The sequence below is a fragment of the Teleopsis dalmanni genome, chromosome 2 (genome assembly GCF_002237135.1).
Source record: "Teleopsis dalmanni isolate 2A chromosome 2, ASM223713v2, whole genome shotgun sequence".
In the NCBI taxonomy this organism is placed as follows: Eukaryota; Metazoa; Arthropoda; class Insecta; order Diptera; family Diopsidae; genus Teleopsis; species Teleopsis dalmanni.
In genome coordinates this window covers 185,625,167-185,644,828 of record NC_051847.1, presented here as the reverse complement: position 1 = coordinate 185,644,828, position 19,662 = coordinate 185,625,167, and the positions used below count along the sequence as shown (strand labels likewise).

At 26.8% G+C, this 19,662-nt stretch overlaps 2 protein-coding genes across 8 annotated transcripts in view; one reads left to right on the top strand and one right to left on the bottom strand.

Annotated features, from left to right (window-relative positions):
- Positions 1-364, top strand: part of LOC119679474 — a 93,971-nt gene extending 93,607 nt beyond the window's left edge. For all 6 annotated transcript variants that reach the window (XM_038091849.1, XM_038091850.1, XM_038091854.1 and 3 more), the window contains one exon: positions 110-364. In XM_038091849.1, coding sequence (XP_037947777.1) covers positions 110-164 — 55 coding nt within the window. In that variant the 3' untranslated portion in view covers positions 165-364. The remainder of the gene's footprint in view (positions 1-109) is intronic.
- A 3,267-nt stretch (positions 365-3,631) lies between these two features.
- LOC119684045 (solute carrier family 23 member 1) lies at positions 3,632-16,999 on the bottom strand. 2 transcript variants are annotated; one of them, XM_038097985.1, is made up of 8 exons: positions 16,830-16,999; positions 5,714-6,339; positions 5,529-5,649; positions 5,214-5,469; positions 4,962-5,101; positions 4,502-4,871; positions 4,324-4,444; positions 3,632-4,263 (listed from the first exon to the last, which is right to left on the bottom strand). In XM_038097985.1, the coding sequence occupies exons 1-8, from the start codon at positions 16,869-16,871 to the stop codon at positions 4,203-4,205; spliced, it is 1,737 nt and encodes a 578-aa protein (XP_037953913.1). In that variant the 5' UTR covers positions 16,872-16,999; the 3' UTR covers positions 3,632-4,202. The 2 variants fall into 2 exon arrangements, with proteins under 2 accessions (XP_037953913.1, XP_037953914.1); XM_038097986.1 differs by having other exon boundaries at positions 5,714-6,327.
- Between the last annotated feature and the right edge of the window lie 2,663 nt (positions 17,000-19,662).

Here is a 19,662-nt window from a genome sequence, read left to right as displayed (position 1 = left end):
AGCTGATTTAATTAATTACATTTGATCGTTATTAGAAATTAGTTTAACTGTATTTAAATGTTTATTATAATTTTTAACTAAATTAAAATTGTATTAATTTTAAATATAGATCGAATTCCCGATATCGTACTTCGTCCGTTTCACGTAGTCCAACAAATATTTGATGTACAACACCACAAAATGGTTTCTGCATATTTTGTTACTACACTCAAAGAAAACGCAGTAATACAGCATCTTCATCAGCTTCATCTCGAGGAAGCGGAAGTGCTAAAAAGTTGCAACAGTGTTCAAACCAAACCAAAAACAAATTTTAAATTAAGTTTTAGTTTAAGTTTGATATATGATTCTTATATTTAAAAATCAGTAGAGATAAACACATTTTATATAATATTATATTTTTATATTTTATTAATTTTTTTATGAAACTATGGGTTTATAGAAGTTTTTATTTTCATAAATATTTTTTTAAAATGTTTTTAAAATTAATAATAAACATTTAAAATAGTTGAAGTATATGTATGTGCCTTTGTTCCTTTTTAAAAGATTTATATATGCTTTATTTTAAAACCTGTACTTTAACATATGATCCTTTAAAGAATTTATAATTGGATTATATATATCGATCAATTTTACCTTTCATATATTTTGTTCTATAAATCTATAAAATAAATTATTAAAAATTTATTATATATATAATTTCAAATTATACCGACATAAAGTTGTACTCCTAAAGAAATGTAATATACCATATTTAGTTGATACGTTCTACGTTATGGACTTATTTACGATTCAATCCTCGCTGTTATGCCTTTAATAATATTCGTCTACCATTTATCTATTGTTATTTTCAATCGATATACCTATACTATTTTTGCTAAGTAAAAATAGATTACAAAGAACTGAAAATTGTAGTTTATAAGTTTAAAGATTGAACTATATATACATATATACAATATCACACATTTAGCATGGATTAATGTAGTATATTAAAGTAGGAAATGTAATTTAGTATTTAAGGTTTCTGAGACTTGCGCATTAAGACAAAAACCTTGAAATATAGGTAAACCTTGAAATATTGGTTAAATCAAAAATAAATGGTCTTAGAAAATATTTAAATAATTCATATATAATTTATTTAGTAATATTTATTTATATATTTCTTAGAAAATATATAATGTAAAATTACGAGTATATTACGAGAGTGAATAAGGACTACACATAATCATGTCTTGTCTAGCTCAGCACTGTTAGAAAGATTATGATTTGCAAAAGTAAACCGATCCGAATTTGGAAATTTAACCTAAAGTCATTGGATCGTTAAATTTTTTTTCATAGTTAAGTCGTTCTTCAAGATAGAAAAAAAATAGTTTAAATTGATATTGATATGATTAAATAATATTTAAATAATTTTTAAAATTTTTTAAAATAATAAAAATAAATAGTATCGTACTTCCTTCTGAAAGTAAAACAGAAATATCTGTTCACTTTAAAATCGAATGTCCTCTATAAAAATGTTATTTTAGGAGTCGAGTTCATTGATAGCTTCCAAATTTTATTTAAAAATGATAATAAAATAGTCTATTTTGAAATAATTTATTAAGTATATTTACATATATATGCTTTTGTATAGTTGGTTTATTAGTTAAATGCATAATAAGTGTAAAATTACATAAACTAATTTCTAGAGACTAGATTGAAATGTAGATGATACTTTTTCAATATTTGAAATAATTACCGAATTTATTTTTAATCTCAATGATGTCTTCAATGAAAATCTACATATTTTTTTATATAACTGATTTATTTCTCAAAAAAACTAAAAATATTGTTTAAAATAATATTAAAAACAAATGAATAATAAAAAAAAAACAAATTTAAAAAATTCAATAATTTTTATTATTAGACAACAACTAAAAAAAAACACAAAAAACAAATAGTCAAAATAGTTCAAAATTGATATTTAATCAAAGTTTTAGAAAAATATACATATAGACATCGAAAGAAAGAACATTAAATATAAAAATATTTAAAATCTATTTGTGTAGATATCGAAATAAATAACGAATGAAATACATATATACAAAACAGAGTGTGAAATTTTAAATTTAATTAATAAGAGACTTTTACAAAATGGAATTGTTTAAAAACAAAATAAAAATTGTTTGAATATATAATTAACACCAGTTAAAAAATACATAAATTTTTAACTATAAATAATTATAATAATATTATCTTTATGTTATGCAAATTGTTTTCAACTTACCTTAAAATCAGATTAAATTACAGTAGGTTTGTTATAATTAATGTTTAAGTGTAGATTTAGTAAATAATTCTAATAGTCTGCCAATACATATATATATCTATATATAAATATATATATATATATTAACGATAATAAGCAAAGCAAAATAATGTTTGTTAATGTTAAATTAAAATTTCATTAGTTTTAATTAGTATAAGTATTTTAACGATATATAATTAGGATTAATAAAAATATATAATCAAAACCATTTATAAAATTTTTTATTTTTAAATTTGACTTTCAATAATATATATATGTATATATCATATATTATATATTTTAAAAATATATCAGTGATCTCAAGACTGCTCCAATTAAAAAATACATAAAGGATAGTGTTATGAAATTATTTAATAAAACTGACAGGCTTACCAACACCGCGTTATCGAATCTCAGAATGGTTACAGGCTCCTCGGGGAGGTATGCAGATCTAAGGTCAATTATTGCTTAGTCTGATGAAGTGATAAACAATAATTTAGTTAAGGCGTAGAGAAGGGTTATGAATTAAGAAACATCGCAGTTAATAGAATGTAAAAGTGCTCAAGTGCACTGACTTAACTAGCCTCAACATAATAATATATTATATATATATATTATAATTTATTAAGTTCATCATTAAGTTCGAAGACATAACCAGCTTAACTGCAAAGTTAAGCTGCTCTGCTATAAGCAGCTTATTCGTCCTCTCCTCACTTACGCTTTCTCTATTTGGTCAGCCATCACTTCCGCTCAAATGGAAAGAATCCGCATGTTTGAGCGGAAACTTCTTCGCGATTGCACTAACTACAAGCGCAAGCGTAATGGCAAGCACTTCTCCATATCAACTCTCTACAACAATGCCAAGATCACTCGTGTTGACGAGTATCTTCTGTCACTCACCCGTAGGTATTTCACCCGGCTCCATGACCTTCCCCCCGACGTCTCTACTCCTCTCACTCTTTCAGAAGACCTCGTTCTAGCTTTGCGATATAAGCCCCCCCAATACCTAACACACTACTTCGATGAAGTGGACCATAACCTCTCCACTATCCCCTTATATAACCGCGGCTTTCGTGACCCTAGTCACAAAGTATACTGTTGATTCAACTCCCGCTAGTTAGCCGTAACCCCTTCCCCTTCCATATCGTCCTTTCTTTCTAGTTCATGCCCTTGCTTTCTGATTTAGATGAGTCTAGTTCACTAGGTATTAAATCTATTTTCTCATTCCTCTCTCCCATGATTACTGGAATGAAGTTTCCACATTGCTGTGGAAATCTTCTCCTTTCATTCCTAAGAGGTGGTTTTAGTGGGTTCAAATCTCAACTGTGGTTTTCGATGCTTTCCACTTACTACAAAAAAAAAAATAAGTTCATCATGAAACAACAACAACTTCATTATTCAGTTCATTCATCATACTTTGAACCCACGAACAGTTATTCAGTGACATCCATTTCATATTCTATAAGATTTACATTCTAGATCAGTGGTTCCCAATCGATAATCTGCCGAGACGGTTAAAAATTATCATTAAATCAAATTTAATATGTTTAAATATATAGCTTGTAGTTTGTCCACTGAGACGTCATATTTGGAAGTACAGTGGATATTGATTATTTAAATCTTTTTGTATGAGCTTTGAATTAGTTTTTAAGCCACCTCTGCCCTTTGGGTATTGTATGTCCCTTTATACTATTCTGCTGACAATATACGAAAGATACGAGTCTTTAACACCCGCATTTTAATTATAGATGTGGTATGTTATAAAATTGATGGAGCATATGGACCATCTACAAAATGTCAGTTGACGATCGAGAATATTGGTGAGAGTTTCTTTCTTAAATTTTATTAAAAATACTAATAACATATGCATAAAAATAAAAATAAATTGTTTCTATATCATTTAGGAAAAGTATTTCTAAAGCTAACTTTGTTTCTGCAACTTATATGTAGGTAGAAATGGTACATAGTAAGTCCATTTCCAACTGAAAATAAAATGAGAAAATTGTAAAAATAAGCATTTGAAAACTAATATCTATACTTACTTTCTCAGAGTTTCCATACCCGCTGGAAAATCGAAATCGGTAGCAGTACCATCATTAATATTATCATCACCCAAAGGCATTTCATTCGCCCACTCAATAAGACCCCTTTCTTCGGCAGTACCTATTAAAAATATTATTTTAAACAAAATGTTTCCAACAGAAAGTAGAACTCAGTTACCTGGTATAATATTATCGAGAAAACAACCTAATAAGCCACCAACTAATATAGTTGTACCTAATAATACAGATAAAGTTGAATCCAAAGTGTCATTTCCAGTTTTTATAGCACCAGGATGCTGTTGCATCCACCTGCACAACACCATGGGGAAAAACATAGATAAACCCAAAATGTATAAATTACGCGCTGAACGCAAATCAACATATTGTAATGTCGACAATCCAAAAGCCACAATCATACCAAACATAACACAAAATATGCCACCCACAACAGAGTCCGGTATCATAATGAATATAGCACCGAGCTTTCCTATAACACCTTGCAGTAACATAATGAGGGCAGCCCATTGTATAACACGACGTGAGCCAACCTTTATTTATAATATACATAGTTGTTGTTCAGTGAACTTGAATTGAATAGATATATCGTAGAAATAATTATAAATATATATAAAACATACCTTAGTTACACCTATTGCTCCAACGTTCTCGCCGAAAGTATTAGTACCATTACCAGCGCCCCAAAGACCTGCCAACACAGTACCCAAGCCTTCTGTGCCAATTCCACGGTTTATAGCATGCAATGGTGGTGATTGGGCACCTGATATAAAATTACTTTTATTTTCTTTTATTGTTCAATAATATTCAAAGTAGTTTATTTATATTTCACAGATATTTTATTGTGCATTTGACGAACAAACTTTTTTGCTTACCCGCCATTTGTGACACGGTTGGATAATAACTGATAGACTCAACTGTACATGCCAAAACGCCAGCTAACATACCCAAAACTCCAGATAAAGTAACTGAAGGTAAACCAAATTGACCGGGATAAGGTACATAGAACCATTTTGCGTTCGTTAATACTTTTAAACGAACATCAGTACGTGAGGGGTGCCCCTCTTCAAAGACATTTGTAAGCGTTAAAATGCCACAAAGTCCCCACATAATACCAATTGTTAATAACACCTATTGTTTATAAACATCGCATCCATTATAATTTATTAAATTTTTTTTATTACACTTACCGGAAATAGGCGGAAGAGTAAAAATTTTCGTATTTCAATACCATGTCCCTTTCTATAAACCGGAAACGGTACTGTAACATTTGCCATTACTTGCGAAAATAAAGTCAACATAGCTGTTGTACTTTAGTTTATGGTAACAAAAAATAATTAAAATAGATATAGAAAAATAAATATATTTTACTAACCCCACAGCAATTCCCCAATGCTTGGACGCCGTTTCAGCTGCATGTTCGAATAATGTTAATCCTACTAAAGAAACTGTTGGTACAATTGTTAACGGTGTAACAAACCGTAATATTTTTCCAACAAGACCCGTATAACCCAATATAACTTGCACCATAGCTGATACAGCTATAGCACCCGATAATTCGCGCATACGTATTTGCCAAAGTTCATTACGTTCACCCTCATCCATTGCATTAAATTCATTCTCTGGTGGGCATTTCCATTGCGGTAATGCCAGTATAGCTAACGTTGGCACCAAAAATGAAATAGTGCCACCTTGCACTATAGGCAGACGTACACCCCATGTTGCTTGTATATATGTAACTATACCGGTAACGAATATCATTGTGGAGATAATAACACCACGATTTGGATCCTCATCGGACATGCACAGCGCTGGTGTTAATATGAAAGGTATTGAAACAATGGCTCCAATCATTGTTAAATAGTGCTGTAGTGCTAGAAATATGCTGAGATACCATGGTGGATTATCATTTATTGCGTATAATAAGTTCGGTTTGGATCTTTCTTTTGTGTGGGGTTGTGGACTGGTTACTGTTTCCACAGGTTGTTTCTGAAATTGGTTCTTAAATATTAAAATTATTAAGTATAGAATTTATTAAAATTATATCAAAATCATATAAACAAATATATGTAATAATAATATTCTTTCTTTAATAACTTTTTTTATTTTTGTTTGTGGTTTTTAATTATCAATAAATTTCACTTAAAGTCAGAAATAGTTTAGTTCAATATTTAAACTCATTACAGTTAGTAATAAATTTAATTATAAAATAAAAATAGTTTTTATGCGATTGTTCAATAATATTTGAAATAAATTGAATGTCACTAATTGATATATATCCACGTAAAATAATAAAGAAGTCAGTGTTCCAATAATATTAAAGACCATTAGAAGCTTTATTTTAACTATTTATTCAAAGTAAAAATATATATTAAAATTAATTGAAATACTTTTGAAGTATAAAATAAAAATATCACCAACCATTCTATTGAATTTTAAGAAAATTGAAGAGTTCGAAGTAAACAATGGTATGAGCTTAATATAGCAGTGTTTGCACAATCTATTATAACTACGGTGATGTTAATAGTGCTTTAGTTAACATTCTCCTTGAGGTCTCCAGTAACTAGTTCATAGAGTTTCAACACTTACACATCGTTAATATGTTAGGTTAGGATAGGCAAGAGTGGCAGCCTTATAGACTAAAGAACACTTCAGCTCAAATAATGACCCGCTATAATACCATGGATTAGCTTTATACAAACGTAGACTAGAATGACCGCAGTGATCATCTCACAAACAACACTGAAAAGCACAACTTGTCCATTCAAGCGAAAGTAAACCAAAATGATTAGTCTTTAATTTGAAAGTATGACAGCTCCGTTAAGTCGGTAAGAAAAGAAACTCTAACTATTTTTAAACTTTTTGTGGGAATAAATATATTTTTTTTTTATTGAACAATATATCTTTATTAAATCGCTTTAAATTAAAGCCCAACAATAAGTTTTAGAATCTTAAAGACTAATAACATTACATTACAAATTATTTTATATAAACATACTATAATGATACATATAATGATTTGTAAATTATATCAAGGGGCCTCTGATAGCCAGGGCTTATCTACCAGATATCACGGTGTATAAGTTGAATTAATCAGGATGATCATTAGGAAAGTAGGATGGCGGGTCTATTGTTCCGTTTTAATCTAGAGGAAATAGTCATATTAGCAAAAGGTCTAGTCAGCGGATTCACATGGTTTTCAAGATTTGAAATATGTTTCTGCCTTATTCTTTCGAATTCGACTTTAACCATCGGAACTCTTAAATCGAAATGTATGTTTTCATTTCTGATATACCAGGGTGCAACAGTTATCATTCTTAAGATATTTGCTTGAGCTCTTTGCAGGATTTCTACATTTGACGAACAGACATTGCCATATAGCTGTAAGCCATACATCCAGATTGGCTTAATGACTTGATTGTATAACAAGTCTTTGTACTCTAAACATAAGGGAAATTGATGACCGATTAGCCAGCGAAGGCTTAAAGCTTTGAACTTCATTTGAGTCCTTTTTGTTGTAGAAAAAAATGAACATTAATAATGAAAGGTGAAACATGAATTCATTCTCCTCTTCAAAGCTACAACCATGACAAAAGTGATTATAGATAAGACCAAGTCTCATAGCGTTTCTTCCTAGTACGCAATGGCCTGTCAGTTTCGTTTTAGTTGAAATAGTTCGTTTCAGCTGACTATTAATGCTTTTGTCCAATGTGACCAGAAGGTTAGCGACAAATATTAATTAAATTATAATAAATATTTAAGTAATTTAGACTATTAGACTATATATTTAAGTAATCTAGTAACAAAAATCTACTGACATATACAATAAATACAATATGATTAATTTTAATATTAATTAATCAATTTATATTCCTAATAAGTAACAATATTTCATATCATATCTTCCGTTTTTTTTTAAATAATATACTCGTATAGTACTAAATATTCACTTGGTCAGTGAATATTTATCAGTCTTAGCTATAAATTCACTTAACAAATTAAGTTATAAAAAACTTGGCTAGTTAATAAATTAGTACATAATTATATATATTTATGCAAATAGTATTTGTTTAGTAACTGAATCTTATAAATAGACAGATACGTGTGATTAAAATTTGTCATTGCTGTAAATAATGAATGCACATATATAATTTATGTATATATTTAAAAAAGCACAGAGAGGGTTTTACTAGGTTCTTTTATAGAAATACAATATTTACAATATTTATATGTAAAATTTAATCAAATATGTAAAGTTTTTGCATTCTTATTATATATACAACAACTTACATATAAATTTTAAGTATTACTTTTAAAAAATAAAAAAAAAAAATACTTGGCGCTATAATTTAATTAATAGTTTCAATTAAACTATTTTTAAATGTGAGGTGTGGTAGTCTTAGATATAAAAATAAAAAACAATTTTTAATTATAATTTTTTATTTGTTTTATATTGTAATTTATAAAGCTCTTAAGGAATGATTTACTAACATTATCAATGATTCTGATTGCAAGACTTATTGCCCTACAAATAAAGACCAAAATAACAGCAGTTGAGAATATCCTAATATTATACGGGAATAAAAACTACCGGGCCTGTAATCTTATCATAGATCATCTCAATATGGGATAATCACAGATAATGTGATTAAAGATCCCATTTGTTTTTAAACACCTTCAACATTCTGTCTCCACAGACAGATCCGTCTGACTAAGACGGCAACGCTTTCGATTAATACACATTTCTGATTCAATTTATTCCACAATAAGGTTCCGGTTCACAAAACTAAATAATTGAGTTCTTACGAGATTGTTTGCTTACTCTTTGCTATAGAATCCTGTGTGACTAAATACTAGTGTGTTTGTTGACTTCCCAGTCATTACAACATATCAAACTAAATTTCTAAAATTCTCAAAGAAAATTTCTAAGAATTCAATGCTATGATTGATGTTTGCCTAACTACATAAAGTTGACTCGAGTGCAGACTTTTATCGCTTAAACTTCCGCTTGGAAGACAGTGGGCCATGTGGCCATAACCCGTACATTATTATGGATGTATACACATTCTGAGTGCAATTCTGATGTTAGGACCAAAGACCTCTGCATCAAGTCGTATAATTTTAAAATTTTCAGCATATCACCTAATTACATTCTGTCAGTATATCACCTATAACGTGAATAGGCTCTCAACCAAAAGTGCTATTCTTCTAATCCATATAAACGGAAAGGACGACTAACAACAAAGCCTAGTTTAGTTTTTTGTCAAAAATGTTCAAATTATTTTATTGCTAATAAATTACAAATAATTATTTATAACTAAAAGTAATAATATTTATATTAAATTAATATTTAATTTTAATTCTAAACACGTGGCAAATTATAATTATTTTTTAAATAAAATATAGAAAATACATTATAGAAAAATATATTAAATAAATTTTACTACTGTTTAAATGAAATGAATTTTTTCTCAAATAATTAAATTGATTTATATTTACCATATATATTAATTTTTATCAAAACAATCTGTATTACAGTTATAGATTGTAGTTCATTTTTAGGAATATTTAAATTAATATTAATTATTTCTGAAGTTATTCTTGTATGAAATAGGTAGCAATTAATTTTGTAATTAATAACTAAGTACAGGTTGTAAGGTGTAGACGGAAATCTCTCAATGAATTAATGAATTATTTTTGGTATAATTTCAATTGTTGTTAATTGTAGTTAATTTATTAATTAATGCCAAGAATGTAATATTTTATTAATTTGCGGTTAACGAATTCTTCTATTATTAAATTTTCTAATGATACATAGTTGTAGATATACATAAATTAATAAATATATAATTTAATTAAAATTTTACATGTTTTGAGTCACTATAATTAAATAGGGTTTTATTATATATTTAAGGATTTGAGTCGAATGCTGTATATAAATAGGTACACGTAAAAATTATTTATTATATCATATTGTTTATTCTAATTAGCTATAAGGCAATTATTTTTCACATGCCTAAATTTCAGTTCAAACATCTGAAAAACAATCGATGCTTGTTTCGTTATAACAATTTAACCATTACAAAATGAAAAAAAAAAATGTAAAAAAGCAATAACAAAAAATTAATACAAGTAAGGAGACACCTACACAGTCGCACCTACACCGTAAATGTATAAGATGGGGATTATGTGGTTGAAGATTGTTGAAGTAATAATAAGACTAATAAAAATGTTGATACTTCTATAAAACTTGACATCTTTCAATAGCCAATACAGGACATCAACAAAATTAAGTCCCTTAAGTCTATATTTTGAGTTGTTCTTCGCATATCTCTGCAATTATAAAAATCTAAAATCTAGGAAAGGAATGCAATCTGGACCAATAACGAAAAACGGATTTTATCACTTTGAAAGTACCAGATTCTAATGCACTACTATTTTATGATTTATTTTATTTGCATGATATTATTAAAGGAACAATGGTACTAATGTAATCCTCGAAGAACATTTTTTACGTTAAAGTGAACAAATTAAGGTGCTATGCTTCAGGATTCAGGTAAGAGTCGAATGGAAATAAGATGCGCAGAAGTATCATTCTGAGTTTTACATATTATATAGGTATTACGGTGTTATCCCACCTTCAAAATGTTTAGCAAAAGCATATACAGTTGAAGAAACAGTGATTAATCTAAGTTTAGATTTATTAAAACTTAAAAATTGCCATATATTTTTGATACCTTCGTATCCCTTTGCGTTAAAGTATCCGGACGTGTGTTCATATTAATTTTTTACAGTTACAACTCAATATTTAGTAGTTCAAGCTTAGAGCAATTTTGTATTATTTATATTTTATACTTACAATTATTTAATAAAATTATAAATTTAAATAATATCTCCTATTCGTATAAAGAAGTACCGTGTATAAAAAAAGGTTTATTTCAGACTACTTATTATACTCATACAGAGTGAGTATTACAGCACTTGCTATAAATTTTCTTCTATAGATGGATTTCCAATTTATCTACTTTAGAATAGAATTTTCATTCAATTAACCCTTTAAGAAATAAAATCTTTTTTTCAAGAATCTATCCTACTACCCGTTATATTTCAAAATCAATGAAAAACTAAACTACTCTGTGGTATGGCGGAACCTATCCGTATCTCTGAAAACATAGAGATTATAGGATATTTATAAAATCATTTGTAAGCAAAAAGTACTGTAACAACTTATATATATTTTTATTCGGAGTTTAAATTCAATTAAAAATAATTCTATCAATTTTTTTTAATTAGCTCTTTAAATATTACAGTTAAAATCTAGAAAAATGTTTAGATTGTAGAGAAATTTATTATGATAAGCTGGTTGCTCTGACTCAGTGTCAGTGACTTTCAGTTTCACTTCTCTTATTTAGAGGTTATTCACAATTTTACTGCTCTTTTTCGCAAAAAACCTAATGATGTTTGGCCAGGAACTTTAGTAGTTCGATTGACTGCTAATATAATTGCTAGACATTTATTATTAACTTTATTAGGTAATACAGGACATCTTTAACTTCAATAATTCTATCTATCCTATTATTTAGACAAATTTTATTACTTCTATTAGAATCTGCTTTAGTCATTATTCAATCATATATATTAAAGAGGTTTAAAGAGGTGAATTTAGAAATTTATATTCCACAGTGCAACAAACTTTTTAAGTTTTTTATGAGAAACTCTTAAGTAGTGTCCCATGGCATAAGTTCATAATATTTCCCTAAATTTTCTTAAAATGCATATAATGACAAAATACGAGTAACTATGGATTAGGGTGTCGTAGCTCCAAAATAAAAAAAAAAATGGTAATATAAGTGGACATAATAGGAATATACACGATCTCGCGTATCAACCTCGGTAACCGAAATACATAGAAAAACAATGAAGAAATGATGAAATGAAGAAATATATAGAAGAAGAACAATGGAGCTGGCACCTTAAGGTTTAGTGAAAAGCATTAAACACCTATCTAATTTATTTTTCCATACCCAACGATTGTTAGAAAATCTAGTATTGCCATTGAAGCTTGAATTAAAATGTAATGTTTAACAACCTCGGCACCCGACATACATAGATTGTTATAAAGAGACAACAACAAATTTTTGGAATACATATTCATTTTGTTGTTGGCACATAACAGTGTTACCATATTATTCAATTGTGAAACTTGCTAACCTTGAACGTGAATATCCCTATTATACACGTTTATGTATATTTCACTTCACTTTCACTGCTAAGAGACCCTCATCCATAACTACTCGTATTTTGTGTTTTATTTTGTTTCAACGATATATATTATTGAAGTGCCGATCGTGATTAATTACTGTAGTAAAAAATGCAACAATTTAAATTAATTTTAACAAAAAAAAAACAACTTCATAAATTATTTATAGTTAAATAGGAATTAAATTAGGTGCATTAAAATTATTAAAATTTACATTATATTGTATTAAATTAGTCAGTATTTTGTTTTTCATATCTGACGATAGGAGGCGGTATTTTATTTAAAAAACAGTCGTGTAAAATTGCATTTTAAATGCAATTTAAGATATAATTTTATTTTCATCATATTTAATTATGTGAAGAATAATTTAAAAAATTGTATTTTTAATAAAATTCTTATATAATTTATTAAATGAAGTAACTTGTAGGTAATGATTTTGTGAAAAAAATATTCACCCAATTTTTTATTTACTAGACAAATGTAATATTTTTTTTTAATTATAAATTATTTATTTTTAATAGTGAACATTTTTCTACAATTTGTTTTTAGTTATCTTAAATCTCACAAAAAAATAGAAAATATTAAATATTATTAATAATTTTTGTATTTATATACATGTATTTTTAATAATCAATTTTGATTGAATCGCCCGACCTGACTCCGTTGCAAAATACGAAGTTAATTTACTCAGGATTCTGAAAGCATTTAGAGGTTTTAACAACATTTAAGAATTTTCTTGAAATCCGGCCAATATGCTAATGCTAATTCGATGACAACAAGGCATAGTGGCACGTGTACGAGGACGTCAGAAAGCTTGGAGTTCTGAATTGAAAAACAACGGCACAAGATCGAAGCAAATGGAAGCAGGTTGTGAAGTAGGCCAAGGTTCACACTGGACTGTAGTACCAAATAAGGAGAAGAAGAAGGATTTTCTTAGATAGAAGTCATTTAAATCGCAAAAAAAGGATTAAATAATAAGATTTGTAGATTCAAGATATTTCAATTTTTAAGTTTTAAAAAAAAAATTAATAAAACTATTAAATTAAAACTTAATAAGGTTTAAAGATTCATCATCTAATACTTGAAGCATTAGTTTAAAAAAAAAAATAAAACGATTAAATTAAAATTTAAGGTTTTGAAAAAATAGTAAAAGAAACAGCTGTATGGTCAGCCAAAAATTTAATTAATTAAAATAATATAAAAAATAAAATTTTAGTTGTTGTCGTTCACTACTGTTCGAAAAAACCACTTTTGAAAAAGATTTTTTTAAATCAAAATGTATCAATAAAATGTATACAGAAATATAATATAATTTATATTAACATATAAATATTTATATATATATTTTAAGATATATGATAGAATGGATATATATTAGATATAGTTTTTTGCTTTTCACAGGGCTTTATTTGACACATAAAAATTATAAAAAAATACACTTAATAATTTGTGTTACAATTTTTGTGTTCAATATATGAATGAAAATGAAATATCTGTATTATAAATATTTTTTTAAAAAATGAAATAAAAAATTTTAACACAATTTAATAAGTGTAATATTTTATAATTTTTATGTGTCAAATAAACGTCCTAAGCCTGGTAAAAATCAAAAACTTATTGATTAATTGGTGGTAATAACAATTAATTTTTCAAAATATTAAATTTGAAAAAAAAAACTATTCACATGAACTATAATTGAATAATAATTATTTATTCAACTGCTAAGAGTTATTAACTGTTAATTTATTAGTGAAATTATTCACATTGTACATTACCATATAATTAACATTTTAAACAATGTTAATATAAAAAAAATTATTACCCTTTTTTTATAAACTCGTTACATTTAAAAAAAATGCAAATGATCAATTATTAATAACGTGGTTACTATAGGTTAATCGCTTTGTCAATAATGACCCACAATGTATAGTGATGATTTAAAAAAAAAACTTCTCTACAAAAGCTGAAGACGTCTATATACAAGTCTACAGACTTTATGAGAATTCAAGAATCTTTAAATAGATCAACTCAAGATTTAGTGTTAATTCTTTAACTTTAAATAATAAAAAATATTTTCTCTATTATTATTATAATTATTGTGCCCCCGTCTGGGTTTAGAGTAGGTCTCTAAGCCCTGTTGCGTCAATAAAAAGTAGTATAGAACCTACTTTACAGAGTTTTATTATCGCTATCGTAAGAAGTCTTTTAAGAGCATATGTGTGGCCGACTCCTTATTCTCTTCACAGAATCTACAGTTTGCATCCGTATGTATACCCAGGATTCCTGTAATGATTTTAAGTTTTTCTTTTGATAATATTTTTTCTAAAAAATTTTTAGAAATCATTAGAAATAAATAGAATAGAGATCTTGAAAGTAGGAGTAAGAGAGAAAAACAATCGTCAAATAAAATGGCAAACGGCGGTGCAGAATAGGGTAATATTGGAGGTTTTTTGAAAAAAATTCCGTGTTTTTTTTTTATACAAATGAAAGGCGATTCTTTTATAGTCAATAAATATTTTATTAGTGATTTTATAAATATAAACATATAGATGATAAATAGTGTGTCCTATTCTATTGACAAAGTATTCAACTACCCTAGGGTGCAAGTCTTTTTAAGCTGAAGTTTTTATGGGTGTTATACATTTTAAGTACTAATTTATACTATAAATCTGATGAGAACAAAATAAAAAGATACTCATGCTTTATAAAGTGTGTTCAGTATCGCTATTATTATTTGACTAAAAAAAATGTTTTTATTTTATTAAATATGACTGGTTCAATATAACCAATAGACTCCGCATTTGTTAGTATAACAAATTTCTTAACCTTATGAAAATGATTCTTATAAGGATATTAAGGGCGTTATAATTTTTTAATAGATTGCACAGATAATTTGAATTATAGATAACTTTCTCTTATTACAGATAACTTTCAGAAATTTTTGAAAAAATAAAATAAATTACAGATAAAGGCAATTATTTAAGTGAAAATAGATTTTATCAACATTAACACTTGATATTTTTTTTTAAATATTTTTTTTTGCCTAGAATGATTTTTTGACTTTCTCTTCGCTTTACGATTCAATTCAATTAAATTTAATTGATTAGAGACTGGAGATAAAAATTCAGTCTCTATTCATAATTATATGACGTTTGTTCTTCATACACTAAACCGGATATTAAATAAATATTTATATTGTAATTATTATTTATTATTATTATATATATATAATGTATATATATATTATATATATATTAATTATTATCAAAATTTGGTGATTTTGTAAAAAACCGAAGCTTATTTAATTTAAATTATTTATTGTTATATTTCTTTTAATTATTTAATTATTATATCAATTAGTTTTTAAAAATTAAAAATATTTATTTATATATTTATTTGTGACTTAACCTTAAATACATAAGTTAGTCAATGAGATGGGTGGGACCCTGTAGTACCCCTAGCTATCAAAGAGTAAAAGTGCCCAGTTGCGCTGATTCGAAAAAAGGATCAACATACATTAAAATTAATTCTAAAGTTAACTTAGATTAACGAACTGGACAGCTAGGTCTTTAAACTAAAATTAAAATTATTGTTTGCAGTTTTGATTTAATTTGATTTAATATTTTAATTTTTGATTTCATTTTTAAAATTAAATTTTTTTAATTTTTTTTAATTTTTAGTTTATAATATTTTTTTTCAATTTTTTTATTAATATAAAAAATTATTATTTAAAAAAAATTAAACAAATAATTTTTTGAAAGGATCAAAGGTATTTTTTTAAGGTTTAATGAAATTAATCAAAACAACTTTTTAATTCATTAATATTTAAAAACTTTTTACCATCTTTTTATTGTTTAAATATATGATGAAATAATTCATGCAAAAAAACAATAACACGAATTTATTTAGAAATTGATCAACTTGAAAGAATTGTTAAAAATAGAACAAAAAATAAATAAACAAATGCAATGCCATTGCATTAAATAATTAATAGATCACATGTTTGTGTTGTGAAAGAGAAGCCAATCAATTATATATAGATAAAATCTCACATGGTTAAGGCAGAGACATACACACGAGTACATATATATCTCTGGTTAAAGTATAACTTAATTATTCTTTCTTTTTATGTATTAACATATATGTGTATATTTTATTTAATAAAGAGCATTAAATAATTTTTAAACAATTTTATCATTTTTTTTTTTCGCAAATGGAGTGTTTAACTTACAGGATCACCGCCATTATCCGTTATCACATGATTTAATTCCATATTGAAATTAAATTATTAAACACAAATTACTATTAATTTTTTCAATACGTTTTTATCGTTTTAAAATAATTTTTTTTTCTACACATAAATAATTAAACACAAGACTTCCGCAAACCGAACCGTCAAAATCAACGTCTTTGAGTGAAGTGAGCCTAATATGCAATAAAATCAATTTGCTCACCGACACGCCGATCAGATCACTGAATCTTAATAGAACACTAATTTTCCCTTAGATAATTGTCTCGATTCTCTACTCATTTAACGTTATAAGATCATATAATAAGATAACTATTTAATTTTACACATAAAATAATTAAAACAATATAATAAAATATTACACTCTTACATATATAACTATTAATAATCCAACTTAAACATATTTGATTAATAACTCTTACATGTGAAGAATTACCACCCTAAGATATAAAACTCTATTAATAAAAAAATTAAATTATTTTATTTCGTTAAACAGTTACTATCTTAACTGTAGCCAAAGAAGTATGTTTTATGTTTAGATTTTTAAAATAGAACATAATTATAAGTACACTGGAAAATGATTTTCAGTAAAACTTTCTTTCAAATAACAATCAAGATTCAACTCTTTAAATCTATATAGGCAAATCACGAGAGAAACTTAAAAAAAACAGATTTTTCAATACTCAACTGCTGCTATATTGAGCATAGCCAGTCAGTAAGAAGATTTCACTTCTTCCCTTTGTCCACTACTTTCTAGAAGAATTTACTAAAATTCCTAGAATTTACTAGACTATCGCCAAAAGTATTAAGATTATTTCTGCCTACCTAATATATCTTTATGTAGCTTTCGAATATTCTCTTCTGCTTGCACCTTGTGGGTTATATATCAGAGTTTTAGTACATATCTTGTCTTGCTTTTCCTGGGGTGTGCAACCAATCTAGCCAAAATATCTTCTACGTATTTTAATGTTTGTTCGACTTTAAACATTATCATTAGTTACTTTGTTTGCCCAAAAAAAAACCCTAAAATTCTCCGAAAATATATATTAACAATATATTCGCAGTTTGTGAAACATGAATTTATTGTTGTAGGAAAAAAAAAATCGTTGCATATCATATACTTCGAATAATTTCGGCACATTCTAACTGCTATGCATGGACATAAAGGGATATTAAATAACCGTCATGTAGAGACACTTAGCAAACCAAAAACGCTGGCAAACCTTTAAAATTAGTTCCCTAATATTAGATGATAGATTAATAAGTCATTGCCTACTAGAAAGGCATGGAAAAAGATTTAGTTTATTCTCTAACGACTTTTGACGAAATTGTAGCTCTGCGGGTAAAGAGGACTTTATACTCTAACTCATGTGTTAGTGCCCATTAATGTCTAAGGAACAATTCAAAATATTTGGGTTATTTTTCTTAACTGACCTGACAAAGCTAACATCCTTTAACGTTACCGATATGTACAAGTTTATGCACTTGTCAAGTTGGTTTCCATTTATTTGAATAGGGTAGTAGGGCTTTCTCAAAAGAACGGTCTAGAAGAATCGTATTTTAACCTTTGGGGTGGTTTTTTAAAACTGACGTATAAAGGTTACCTCATCCGTGGTATCACAACAAACCAAACCTAACTGCTATGCAGATATGCTCGTAGCATATCTCTGATTCGGTATATATTTTACTACAATATTATCTGTGTCGAGTTCAAATATTTATCTCTATCATAGTTGCAATATCTCTGTAATTTAGATAACCTGAATTTTTACAAAGTAAATTCTTCATATCAAGTATAGTGAACTACAGTGTACTCAGTAACTACATAAGTTAGATTCGTAAATAATAATAGATCACTTTAAAAATATTATTAAGAAACCATAGAATATTACATACTCCTTTGCAGCAAGAATTCTATTCTTCGGCTTTAGCAGAAATCCAAATTTTTAAATATAAAAAAACATTACATATAAAACTTGCTGCAGTCAGTTAAACTTAAAGGTCAAAGATCAATGGTGTGTTTAGATAATGGGGATTGGGGAAAAATCCAATCCAATCAATACTCGTAAAATACATAATACAAAACATTGGTGAACTGTTAAAATGCTGCCAAAAAGATATCCTTCAGTGTATCCCCTTTCCTTCATACAATCCTAACTACGCCACTGTCACAGATACATGTATTTTTATTATAAATAAAATTTTAACAGTCTCTAATTACCGATGATTAAAACTAGATTCTGAGCTCTTAAAGGTAACTGAATTCAATTCCGATTCAATTTCGATTTAATATTAATGTACATACATTTCTCACAGGCACATTTTTTACCTTAATATCGTGATGAGTATTCAATAAAATTATTTATAAAATTGTGTATAAATTTATAGGAAAAATAAAATTTATTAGAATTTTAAACAAATATGACATTTTCTGAAATTTATTGCTATTGGAACATCTATTTTACAAACAAATAAATCTTCAACCACTTTAAAAAAATGATATAATATGATATTATAATAGTATCTAGTGTATATTTATGCATATACTATCAAATGTAATAAATATTTGTCTCAGGATTGAAGAAAATTACATATATAAAGAATGCATGTTTTACTATATAATATTATAAATATATTATATATAATAACCAGTGACATAAGTAGCTTTCTTATAATAATAAAATATATATATTATATACAAAAACGCAAATACTTAATACTTTTATCTGACTGTTATATATCTTATATGTATTACTAAAGTAGTAATGTAAAATCTTCTCTCCATGTAAAAAAAAACTGAAATTGTATAGACTAT